General features: G+C 41.3%; 1 protein-coding gene across 1 annotated transcript in view; it reads right to left on the bottom strand.

Annotated features, from left to right (window-relative positions):
* spns2 (SPNS lysolipid transporter 2, sphingosine-1-phosphate) overlaps positions 1-13,485 on the bottom strand; it is a 108,923-nt gene that overhangs the window by 16,645 nt on the left and 78,793 nt on the right. The window contains exons 5-8 of the mRNA XM_072668271.1: positions 8,280-8,346; positions 5,160-5,302; positions 4,506-4,658; positions 3,878-4,067 (exon numbers count right to left, since the gene is read on the bottom strand). Coding sequence (XP_072524372.1) covers positions 3,878-4,067; positions 4,506-4,658; positions 5,160-5,302; positions 8,280-8,346 — 553 coding nt within the window. The remainder of the gene's footprint in view (positions 1-3,877; positions 4,068-4,505; positions 4,659-5,159; positions 5,303-8,279; positions 8,347-13,485) is intronic.

Here is a 13,485-nt window from a genome sequence, read left to right as displayed (position 1 = left end):
TCTGTTAAGTCGCTGTCGTGCGAAAACCTGGCAATCTCCATTCTTTACAGTTTCAGTTTTCCCTTTTGACATAATGTGAATCTGTCAGTTCTTCCTTACACTGTGTCTAACTTTCATGATGAATGGACCAATAGAAATGCTCCAAAATTACAAGGGTTTTTTTCCTTGAAAGTTGCTGTTTTGGAGGTACAGGGTTTGTAAGTGAAGTGATAAGATGATATAATACAATGCACTGTATTGTTGCCTCCCTACTATGTAGATTCTGGGCAGCGGGAATGTGTGTGTGTGTAAGTGTGAGAGAGGTGTGTTCTGTGTGCCCTAGCGGCTTTAAAAAGCACCTTAAGGTGCTTAATGCTACTGCAACTGTCTCATGGTTGCTGGGGGGTTAATTATATTAATAATCATTACAAATTGCAAATTGTTTGGCCTAAATACAATTTTTTGGTCATGTCTATCCTTTTTTACCCAAAAGTATAAATAGCTAATTATCGTTACAATAATAAGGTCAGACGTGAAAGTAATAATATAATAATTCAGGTCAGGTCAGACATGAAAAGGATTACAGATGGTTGCTAGGGCATTGATATGTGGCTGTTATTGTATTCCAGACAGTAGCCTAGGCATGTATAAGCACTTGGCAGGTGGTTGTTAGGTTGTTGCTATGGTATTGCTATGTTGATGCTATGGTATTTTAATCGACTGGTGGGGTTTCACCAGATGCTCCCTATGGTATCTCTCATGGTTGATGGGTCATTGATAGGTGGTTGCTATGGTATTCTATGGTGCTTTTTTATGTACTGAATTTGTGCCGTATCAAGTACCTGTGTGACAGGGTTGAGTGTCTTACTGCATGCTTAAATGAATTGTAAGTGAGTGTAAGAATGTGTACGTGTGCGCACTAGGGGTGTAAAATACCTTCATGCATTGACTAAATCAATCCTGGCATGTTAGAATGGAATCTAATCATTTAATATTATTTTATTTAATATTTACAGTATACTCATCTCATAGTCTGCAATAGTACACGATTTAAAATGTTTGATATCTAGAAAAACTGTTTGGTGTATTATTTTGCATCAACAATACTGCATGAATCATATCAAATGAATCAAATCAATTCCTGAAGCACTGAATCATTCCCTAAAAAATCTAAAGCAAACAGAATCCTAGCAAGATCAGAAATTTGCAGCCCTGGAGTGCATGCATGTGTGTGGAGCCTGTGTTTAAGGCTCGTCTTTCTGTACGCCTGAGAGGAATGTAAGTGGGCATATGTAAGAGAGAGAGAGAGAGTGTGTGTGTGGGTGTGTGTGTGTTATAGTTAAGGTTCAGACAGCGTGACTGACACACTGCGAGTGTAATCCTGCTGGACTGTGGTTAAAGTCTGAGGTCTGATCAGCGGGGTCTGCAGACAAGATGGCAGCTGTCTCTGCTGGAACTCTCTCTCTCTTTCTTCCCTTACTCCCTCTCTCTCTCCCTGTCGCATTCTCAGACTCCACATCTGTCGCCATCACACTTCCTCTGCTACTTGAAGTTTTGCCTTCTCTGTCTCCCATTTCTCATCCACAATATGGATACGATTACAGCCGCATGGACAGATGGAAAATTCCAGAAGCCGCTATTAACTTATCTTCAGTGAAGTATGAGAATCTTAGAGGATCTTATCAGCTACAATATCATATTACGTTATGCACTATGCTTTATGATGTTAAATGTACATGGAGAACTGGGAATTAACTCAGAATAGACACTGAAGTAAATTTATAGAGAAATATAATATAATAATGTATATTTTAGAAATTGTCACGCATAGCACAGTTACTGAAAATGTATGGTACTCTATGTACTCAAAGCATGTGAAAGGATTTTTAAGCCTATGAACTAAAAAATAGCACTTGAACCGTTTCTCAAAATCTGACCTGACCATTAAGTGTGGCTAAAAATATGTTTAATATCAAGCCTTTTAATCACAGACATTTTTTCGTATGGGAACTCTGGATTAGTGTGTTGACGGTGGTGTTCCGACTGCATTGTCCCTCTCTGCTTACCGAATGCAGCCAAGGGCCAGTTTATTTTCTTGTACGACTCAAGTTTTCCTCTTTGTCTGAGTGGTCAGTCCAAAAAAATGCCATGGTCCATTGTTTTCCAGCTGCCTGGTGAAACTGCACCCTTTTCCTGGTTAGCGTGTTCATTAAACAAGCAAACAGCTGCCTGCATTTCCACAAACCAGCAACCGTCTACAGGGACCAGAGCATTTTGGACTGTTTAATAATATAGAACATTATGCTTTCAGTGTTTTCACTTTCAGTGTTTTTATTGGGTGGATACAGATATCATTATATGACTGTGCTTCCTGTATTTTGACATAATGGCTTTGTTTGTGTTAATAGGGCAGAAATGTAGGCTGAATGCTGGCATGGGGTTCAGTAGCACCACTTTATAAGGCTCATTTTGTCATGGAGATGCTAATGTGTACAGTGTAGAGGGATGGATGTTTTTAAAGAACCTCTGTGGCCTTTTAAGTGTACTTAACAGTTTAATGTAGGGCACCACTCATAAGGCTACATAACACCGACATCCTGTACGTCTTTCATTACAATTGACATAAACATCTATAAAGGCTTACTTATTTATGATCATTTACCCCCACTTTTTATAAGCCTTTATAATTGTGTAGATAGGTTAGTCATTATGAATGGTGCCCTACAGTGAAGTGTTACCATACAATGTTAAGCATTTGAGTAAAGCAGAGCTTTTTAGTCAGTTAATTCATTACTTGATTACCAGTTGTTAAATGTTTGCATATGTCTACATTTTAAATGAAACTCCAGAGCCATAGTATCAGGATAATATCTACCTCACCTGTACCATACCTTTATGACTACTAACCATGTAATAATGAAAAAAAAATAAACACATAAGCACTGCTGAACCTTTAGTTTAAGGCCCTTAAAGGCAAGAGAGGACAGCCAATCAATAATGGAAGGTCTTACGTGCTTAGCTCAGGGATAACCTTATTTTGAGTAGCCACTGAGTAAGGAGTTAGTGTAAAGTGCCTCGGCGCATCTCTGCTGAATGTTTGATGAGAAGACGCCACAGGGAGAAACTGAGCACAGCTCAATGAGTTCCATCCCAACTTTGCTAACCACTAATGCTCTTGATACTGGTTGCTATTGGGCTGTGGTTGGAAGCAGTATGTTTAAGGCAGAGTTCAGGGTTTGTCCTTGCTGTGGCACATCTAGTTCTGCTTCAAAGGGCTTGGCGATGAGATGAAGACATTAAATTAGATGGGTTAGAACAAAGAAAGCCATAATAGGTGAGATTCAGAACTGAGCCTGACACACCTGGTTTTGCACTGAAGCTATAAGTTATACACCGATCAGCCATAGCATTAAGTAGGTCCACCACAACAGATCTGACCATTTGAGGCACGAACTCCACAAGACCTCTTAAGGCATCTTGTGGTATCTGGCACCAAGATGCTAGCAGTCCTGTGTTAAGTCCTGTGAGTTGTGAGTGACTAAATCGTATGGGCTGCATGAATGAGCCTTAGGTGCCCATGGCCCTGTCACCAGTTCACAGGCTGTTCTTCTGGAACCACTTTTAGGAGGTATTATTCACTGCACACGAGATAAACCCACAAACCTGCCTACCTGTTTTAGAGTTGTTCTGACTTTTTATGCTTCCAATAAATACACTGAAATACATATACCACCCACTGCCAGGTGCCATGTTATTTACTTCACCGGTCATAATGTTATGGCTATTTTAACACAATACATTTAGTTACTAACATTAATACAGAGGCTTGGAAATCTAAAACATGATAGAATGAATGCTCTTAAGCCTTCACCCTCAACACCATAACAGAGGTACTTACATATGCTCCTATGATGCTCTTCTTGGCCACGACGAAGATGAGGCAGATAAAGATGGCCGAGCCCAGCATGCTGACGGCGCATACCAGCGGGTCAGCTCGTTCCGTCTTTTGCCGGCAGAACCGTGTGGTGGCCGCACCGATGACCACGCCCAGCAGCCCCGTCACACACGTAATGGCACCAAAGATCAAGCTGGATCGACAAAGAAAACATGGCAACAAGGCTGTTACCTCATTGACTCTTTACCAGTGGCAGCCGGCATAGAATGACAATTACAAAGATAATGGATGTGTCTGTCAGTCTAGCTAATCAGATGTTGACTGGACATGGACCATAACTACTCGTCGATTGATTTAGTGAAAGAGTTGCAAGTGAACCTAACTATGCTGTCATCAAGCTACAATGTAAACAAGAATCGATAAGATTTCAGTAGTAGCTGTGGCTGAGGTTCTGTTGCATATATGTAGATGTAATATTTGATGTAGCTGTCAAAAATGACATGATTATTCAGCTTAAAGGTAGCAGAAGGACCTGTGGTCAGTGTTTGTATCCTTGATTTCATCATTAAGATAATGAAGGACACTTTGCTCACTGTGTGCAAGGACACTGCTCTGAGTGTGGAAGTGTTACCTGTCTCTGCTGCTGCAGGGCTGATGAGTGCAGCTCACAGCAGTCTTCTGCACCACCTGAGCTCTGAACAGATACTGTGGGATCCAGATGCCGAACGCCCCCGTCGCAAACGATACAGCCGCCGAGGCCAGAGAAGAGAACACGTAACTCCGGCTAGAGAGCAAAAACAAACTGTGTCAACAACAGGCAAGCTGCCAACCCTAAACTCATGGTATAACATGGTTAATGATAGCTTTGGAGTGGGAAATATTCACTTGTGTGACTTTTCAGTTTGGTCCGAACCAAACCTGTATTTACACTATAAACATTTTCCTGCAATTTGATTAAAAAAACATGATATATTGCCTTACACTATTGCAGTATATTGTAATATACTGAATCCTAACCCCTGAATCGTGATGCATATTGTAACCACAGGTTCTTGCCAATACACAGCCTTACTAAACATTCTGCAGTCAGTCCCGCTTCAGAGGTGTGCTTAAGGGTATTCCCTGTCTCCCCTCTCCTCTCCACCTCTCTTTTTCCTCTCACACACCTTTGAGCTTAACAGATTTAGAATAAAGTGTGACCTGACAAGTCTGCTTCTCGTCTCTTCCTGCATTTAAATCTGTGCTGTTCTTGTTTTCTCAAGAATAGAAAGCCCTTTTTACTTACTTTTTGCCGAGGGCCTTCATGTCGCAGACCCAGGAGGTGCGGGTTTTAATGCGGCTGCTTGGCTGGTCAGCGCTGCCTCTCTTGGGTTCAGGGACGAAGAGCAGGATGAGCATTCCAGCGGTCATCCCCAACAGAGGAGACACCTAGAGACAAAAGAGATTAACCTTTTAGTAACATGCTGATTGGAACTACGGACGAGCATCTTAATCATACATGGATGAAAATCCGGAATGGTCATTATCATCAAATGGTGTCATGGATTTAAGGAAGAGAAAGCCCATTGTTGACCATTGTTGCTGTTCTCTATCCCTTGCCTATCTTGATTTCTATCTAATGCAGCCTGATTGTACTGTAAAGTGACCGCTCAGTCGTTGTGCTTGACTCTGCTGTGTGGAAAAGACCCAACTCTCTCTCTTGCGCTCTATCTCTATGTCTCTCTCCCTCTGTAAGGGCACAGCTGCAGTCCACCAGGCCATGAGCTACTACATTATTTTCTTTATCTTCTTTCATAATGTGAGTGTGTGCATAAGTGTGTAAGTTGTGTATGTTTATGGGTGAGTGTGTGTTAGCTTGTGTGTGTTAGCTCATTCACAGGGGAGCAGTGGACTGAGGTCCATCCCTTGGGAAGGCAAAACCAATTTGGTCTGTCAGATCGAATCCTCCAGCAGATATTTTTTATACCACTTTAATACTCAGGTCATCTCAGGTGTGTATGTGTGTGTGTGAGTGAATATGTGTGTGTGTGTGTGTGTGTGTTTACTCTCATTCTCACTTGCTGCATTATGAATCTGCATAGTAGTGCATGCATAGTAGAAGAGTGTGAGTCTTATCCACTGCTGTTTGACGCATTAAGCTGTGCGTCCTTTGCTTTGCCTGCGAGTGTGTGTGTGTATGTGTGTGTGTGAACTCTGGGGCTTTGATGAGTAGCTGCAGTCTGTGCTGTAATTCTGGCTTTGGTTTATTAGTCTTTTACTTCTAGCAGTGTTGACCACTTCTCCCCCTTCTTTTGGCTTCAGTGTTTGGTGTCTGGAGTTTGCCTTTTTAGTTCTGCACTGAAGCAATGAAGCTACTGTAGCAAACACGTGATGGAAGCCTGTGGCCTCAAAAGCGCCGAGTTGTTGAAGGAACCTTTGTTTACCTGTTAACTACATTAGCCTCATAGAATTTGGTCCAACATAGGTCCAAAGGGGTGACTCACTACAATGAAAAACAGGAATAAGGTCCAGCACACTAGTTTTCCTTCTGTGACTGCGGAAGATTAATGTCAAGCAATATGGCTGCTTCCTTCCTCCACAGCTCCTCCCTGATTCTCCACAGGTAATGCTATCTAGCCTCCAAAAACAATTTGTCCTACATTCGATCTCCCCTCCTTTTCTCGAAAGGAAGGCCACCACGTCCTCATAAGAGGTGCAAAACAAACGGAAAGCGGCTCGCTGTGTTTTTCCCCCTCCGAAGCAGGATGCGGCTGGTAGGGAGCCTTCTCATATGATTGTTATTTTTCGACTCGTTTAAAGCGCTGTTGATGATTAACGCCCCCCAGAATCCCTCGCACCCTCACGCACCCCCTCTTTTCTTCTCCAGCAGTGTCTTTGGCAGAAGGTCGCTCTTGAACAATGTGGCCGAGCACTTCTGTTTGGACAAGCAGCGCAAAAATGGCGCCGTCGCTTCTGAAGCCCATATAACTGTCATGTGGAGAGCGGCCCTTGTTGGGTTGAAGACCCCTAACAGTCTGGATGTTCCTCCCACTTTTTTTTTTATGGAAAAGTGAAGTGAGAAGTTATGTTTACAACACTTCCCCCTTATGCCAAATATAATTGATCAGCTAAATAATGTTTAAACTGCAGCTATGAGGCTAATGAAGCTAATATGCAGAAATGGTATACCTTTGTTTTTATACCAAAGTCTTCCTTAATGAGGTGGCCACACACTGTGGTTACTTTGTAGCCATCATAGACTCTCACGGCTACTTAAGAAGCCACAATAGGCACTGGTTATAAAGGACACCTGTTAACTTTAACACTCCGCTGTTAAAGTTTATGGAACGACCAGGCCTTTGTGTGGTGGAACAGGCTGATGGAATAGTGACAGGAGAAGGATCTTTAGCACTTCCATGGGGGCCTCTTCCCTTTACAAGTTTTCTTTCTCTCCTTTCACTGCTGTTCTGCATGAGCCACACAACATCTCCTCATTCCCCACATGAGGTTACGGACAATGCCCGATTCTCTTAGCCGAGCAGCTAAATACACTATACGGACAAAGTATTGGGGCACCTGCTCATTCACTGTTTCTTCCTAAATTAAGGGTATTAAAAATAGTTGCTTTTGTTCAAGTAACCGTCTCTACTGTTACGGGGAAGACTTTCTACTAGATTTTGGAGCAGTGCTGTGATGATCCTCAACTCCCCAGCTCATCCCAAATGTATTAAGTGGAGCACCAACTATAGGTTCATGTTTATCTGCTCCGGAGAGTCCTATTCTATTCGCAGTACTTCTCTACATCTGTGTCAGACGGTTGGTGTGACCTAAAATAGCTGAATACATTCATTAAATGGGGTGTCCACAAACATTTGGACATGTAATATACTTGTGGCTGCTAGCGCTACATAGAAGGTAGCTGTTCAGAGGGTTCTTTTCAGAGGGGGACTGCGATATATCAAGACTAGTGAGAAATATCCTGAAACAAATGACTCTTTGTGCTTCTCCTGCCCGACTGGGAAGAATTCTGAAAGCCTATCTTTGGGTGGGAGCTAGCGCAAAGACCTCAGGATAGCGCTAGCGGGGAGATTTGATACGTCCGGTGTGAGTAGGACCCCAGGGACGCGGCGGTAATGCTAAATTAAAGTGCTGCGGTTTGCTCGGCTGTCAGCGCGGCCTATATAGGATCGCAGAATATGAACGCTCTGTTGCTTTTCCAAGAAGGTATTATGGGATTTACCTGTCCACGCTGGATTTGGCGGTGATGGGTGTTTCAGTACGGAATGTGAGGACAGAGAGGGGTGCGTCGCTGTGCATTTGGGTGTGTGCATCCCTTTTTCAGCACTTTAGCACATCCATATCTCTACTTTTGTCCTCATTTACACTATATACACATACACACCCTTCAAACAGAGCGAGCGCTTACCCTCAGAGCCCAGTGCCAGTCCCCTGCAGCATCCTTAGCGCTGGATCCCAGGATGTAGCCGAGACCACTGCAGCAGAGAGAGGAAAACATGTTTATGTAAACAGAGTACAGAGAAGAGAGTAAACAAACATTTTGTGTAAGAATCAAAGGCTAAAATAGACCTTAGCACGATTAGGCTAGCGCTTATCCTTAAACGGCTTAGTCAGAGTATTCCCATTTCTTTTTCCCTCCTTTTTCTCTCTGTGTTTCTCTATCTCCCTCATCACTGTCTCTGCTCCTCTTTATTCTTCTCTCGTTGCCCCCTCGGAAGAGCAGAGTCACGCTAGGTGAAAAATTCATGCTGTGGGAGAACAGACTGTTCTCAGATCAGGCACTGTGCATACTAATGGCCTGCACTGGCGATCACCTCTGGTAATGGCAGAGTCTCAAGCATTTATCAGTGGTCATTAGAGACAGACAGGGAGAGAGACTCTGACCTTTCCCTAGTTTCTGTCATTTTCGGCTGTGTAAATGATTAATAGCTCAGCTTGGTGGGAGACCTGCTCGTATCTATCTGAAAGGAAGGTTTAGCATATTTTTCAAAGGGAATATCCACTCAACCTTTTTTTTTTTTTAAACTAATATCTAGTGCAGTGGATTTCCACCCTTAGACTAGTCCTAAGGGACCCCTAGATGGTCCAGATTTTCTTTTTGACCCACACTGATAGTTCAAAAATGTGGATACTTGAAGGCATCCTTCAATATAAATAGTATAACAAAATATATAGCATGGAAGGCCATGGAAGCGTGTGAACATTTGCAGAATTAAACTACACTCATAACAATTAATAATTAAATAATAATTAATAATAAGTAAAATAATTCATTCACTGATATCTTCCTACGATATTTTCAGGATACAGGATGTGTCTTTAATCTGCAGAGGTTTTTACAGCTCTGCTCTTAGAATTATGGATTCCACTGTTCTCATAAAGTGAACAAATCCCAAATAAGAAACACTGGTGAACATCAGACTCTTAGTGAAAACTACGCAAGTGGGCGAAATTTCTTCCTAAGAACTGTTGATGAATCAGGCCCAACGTGGAGAACCTTAAGAAAACATCCTTTACCAATTTTAATGTCCTCCACACATCTCTGTTACAAACATGACTCTTTTATAAAGCGTCTATGCCATCACTCAAAGAACCTTTTGTAGCACCTTTATTGTCAGAGCGTAGTTAATAAGGACAAACGAGGACAATTTCTTTATCTTCCTTCATAATAATACATTCCTTCATTTAATAAACTATTAAAATAAGCCTTGTGATAATGTTTGCTGTGAAAATCACTATATAAATACATTTAAATTCAATAAATATAGTTTTCCACATGACACTGAATATTCTCAACCACATGGTTATTAAGCAGTTAAAATAGCTACAAATAATGCTACATACATGCTACAAGCACACTAGCATGCTTGTGAATAAAAATAAGTCTGTTTCTAAACGGCAAAACTATTATATAACAACACCAGCTGCTCAAACTGTGCTGAACCACTGGCAAAGGAACCTAGTTAACCTCATTTAACACAGTTTGCTGGTTTGTTTGGGGTATTTAGGTTGAGCTTATAATGTCAGGCCAATGCACAGCAATGTTAGCTTGAATATACTTATAGTTTGACCTGTTAAATCTCATAATTCAGAGCATCCAGGGATATTTAAAGGTTTGGCAAAGCATAAACAGTATCTTTCTTCCAGATTTCTGAAAATTTCGTAGTGCTCCAAATATGGGTTTAACACCCACTACAGAATGGCAACAACCTCAGAGGTCAATCTGACGAAACAAGAGCTCTAGCCTGTGAAATTGACTTGTGTAAGGTGTTTTCTTCAGTGTTTTCTTCAGAGCATGTGAGAAACATTCAAGGTGGACCTGCAACTTGTGGTATCTGAGGAATCTGAGTCACAGCTGCTCAGACACAGACCAAACTCTCTCAGCTTTGCGTCCTGTTTACTCTCTGATAATGCGCATAATTACTCTGTTTGGCCTGACTACGGAGGAAACCAGCACACACATGCACACGCTCGCTCTGATTGCGGTGACTTCTCTCTATTTGCAGTCTGTCTCAATGATTATCTGACAGTGTGGCATTGTTGCAAAAGACAGTAAACGTCTACTGACCACAATATAGGCCTACTAGTGTAAAGATCTGGACATGCCGGACTGAATGTAAAAGACATTTAGATCTATCATTAAATAACTCCCTGAGGTCCACTTAAAACATTTATGTAGTTTTATGTAACAGAAGTAGTTCATGTTCACCCTCACTTTATTCTCTAACCAGCTGTTGGGACTGCATCTTTAAGACTGGTGTATTTAATTAGGCTCTGTTCTGATTGGCTGCACTGTATCGTGCCTCGCTGGAAAAGTAGTCGAGGCTGAAACACTCCTTATAACTTGAGAGTGAATGAGCAGGGCTAAGCTCATGTAGGTTGAATGAGCAACTCTACAGAGACACACTGTCCAATGTAACTAAATGCATTGAGCTATTGCTGATACATATGTGCAAATGCACACACATAGATAGTCTAATCCCTGTAGAGAAGTACTGATAATAGAATAGGACTCTCTGGAGCAGATAAATATGAATCTATTGGCAGCATGTCTAATGCCAGGCGTGGGCTAGAAGGGTATAAAGCCCACCAGCATTGAGCTGTGGAGCAGTGGAACTGTGTTCTCTGGAATGATGGATGGTGCTCCATCCAATACTTCTGGGATGAGATGGGGAGTTGAGGATGAGGTGGAGTGGGGTGATCCATCCAACATCCTGACCTCACTAATGCTCTTGTTGCTCTTGTAAACACAACCAAATCCCGGTGATCCAAAATCTAGTACAGACAGCTACTTCAACAAAAGTAAGATACATCTTTTTTTAGTACCCTTGATTTTTGAAGAAACAAAGGATGAGCAGGTGTCCCAATACTTCTGTCCATATAGCAAATGTTTTTTTATTAGAAAAACAAACCATTCTGCTGTTTAGCAGCAGAAAAGTGAAGGGAATTGTTTAGAATATGGACCTTTTAAATGTGAAAAAAATCCCCAGCACACAAAAAAGGGCCTGTAATATGGTCAGAAAGCCTTTTCCAATGTGAGGTGACATCTTGGTAATTTGGCAAATCACAGAGTAGCACCTGAAAATGAGGAAATGACCCCAGGGCCCCATGTACATTTAATCCCATCCAAATCAGGCTTCCCAGTAGGTGTGTGCAACCTTTTCTCCTTCCATTTCAATGCTTAGTTACCCACTCCTTTTTGCAATCCAGTCCAATCTCAGTATGTGACTCATTCCTATTCTCTCAGACCCTCGTCTCCTTTCTGGTGTCCTTGGACCTTGCCCTCATTGAGTGGAAAAGAACTTTATGAATAGCAAACAGAAGTTGCAGGAAATGAAGTATGTTTCCTTCCGAAAGGGCATCGTACCCTCCAGTAACTGAAACAGCTCCTCAGTGTTATCACAAGCATGAAGATTTATAAATACTATGACAACTTGGAGGTCCTCTTTCAGCTATTAGGCTGTGTGTGTTTTTTTATGGCACTAAGATAGATACCTTCCCCAAGATCAGAACAAACATTCTCCAGTTGACTTATGATAGCCTTTAAATATTATTAGGACAAACATTTATATGCAGGAGCCAAACGAGTCTGACCATTAAAGAAATACGAGGCCTGGCTTTGATAATATAGCTGTATGAAATTAAAACAGGAAGGGCGTCGCATTCCACAAACTTCATTCGTCTTCTGTCTGAGAAGTCTGCAGTAAAGCAGGCTGAGTTTGGCTGAAGCTGTTCCAGGACATTCCTCGCTTCACCGATTCATAGAGACAACAGATAACATCACTGGCCCTGAAGGACGAAAGGGATTTAGATGCCATATGGAGACTAACGCTGAAGCTGCAGTGAAAAACAAGGCAAATGAAGCCCCTGAAGATACAAATGTCTTTTTGATGGAATCACCTTGACGTTTCTACTGACGAAGGAGTTTAAGAGCAATTATGATCAGAAATGCAGATAAAGAACAGCATGTTCTACATGCGCTGACATTAGTAGTCTTCTGTATCTTTTGTAATCAAGCAAGTCTTTATCAGATTGTCCAGAAATAAAAAGTATTTAACTGGGACTGTTTAAGCCACACTTTGGCTTTGACTTTGTCAATGTCAAAGAAATTACCAAAAAACCCACATCTAACTGATGTGTTTTTAACAGGATGCTGTTGCTAAGTTGATGGTGCCACTGGATCATCCAAAATGTTCATGTTTTATATTAATTTGCAGGTATGGACCACGCCCAGGGAGGCTGGATGAGGAGGCTAACTTCTTGACTTTTGGGCCAGAGGTCGGGGCACCTTGGTGGAAGGTGCTTTAAGCTGAGCCCCCCTGAGCTGAGGTGAGCCATAGAGAAGAAGGGAGGAGACAGGGTGAAGGTGGGTGCAAAGCTATTAGTCACAATGGTGAAATGAAAGCAGAGGGAATATATATATATATATATATATATATATATATATATATATATATATATATATATATATATATGTCAGTCAGTGGTGGAAATGTATATTCATATATATATATATATATCCATTTCCACAACTGACTGAAACCTGATTAGGGATCCACTTGTATTTATTGTTAGTGATTATTGTTAGAAGATCTACAGAAGGCCCAGAGTGACTTTTTTTGTCTCATAAAACTTGTATCAGCCTTTATAAATCAAAACATGATCGGCTAATTCCACTATTTATTTCTAATTGTGTCGTAGTATAATCTAACAATGCTTTCTGTTCAGCTCCTGAAGACCTAATCAAAGGAAGAGCTTTTTCAGCGATGTCTACCAAGCTACCACAAAAATACAATATCTTTAATAGACAATTGCAATACTTGAACCATTTATTTTGCTTTCAAATAAAAGCATTACTAAATACATATATGCAACTAAAATAATTACCTAACAATTATCCTATTATTTAGTTTCCAGAAATCATTAGGCCTTCTCTAAATGCCTAAAAGGCCCTGAAAAATCCCCACTGGAAATAACCGTTACACACTCTTAAAGACAAATGTGCCATAGAAGAACTACTTTTGGTTCCCTAAAGAATCGTCCGATGAAAAGTCTCTCTATGGCTCTTGGCACTTTTTCAGAGAACACTATTTTAATGTAACAGCACATCAGGT

Source organism: Salminus brasiliensis, chromosome 1, assembly GCF_030463535.1.
Source record: "Salminus brasiliensis chromosome 1, fSalBra1.hap2, whole genome shotgun sequence".
NCBI lineage: Eukaryota > Metazoa > Chordata > Actinopteri > Characiformes > Bryconidae > Salminus > Salminus brasiliensis.
Note: the sequence above shows the minus strand (reverse complement) of the source record. Positions and strands in the feature narration are given on the sequence as shown.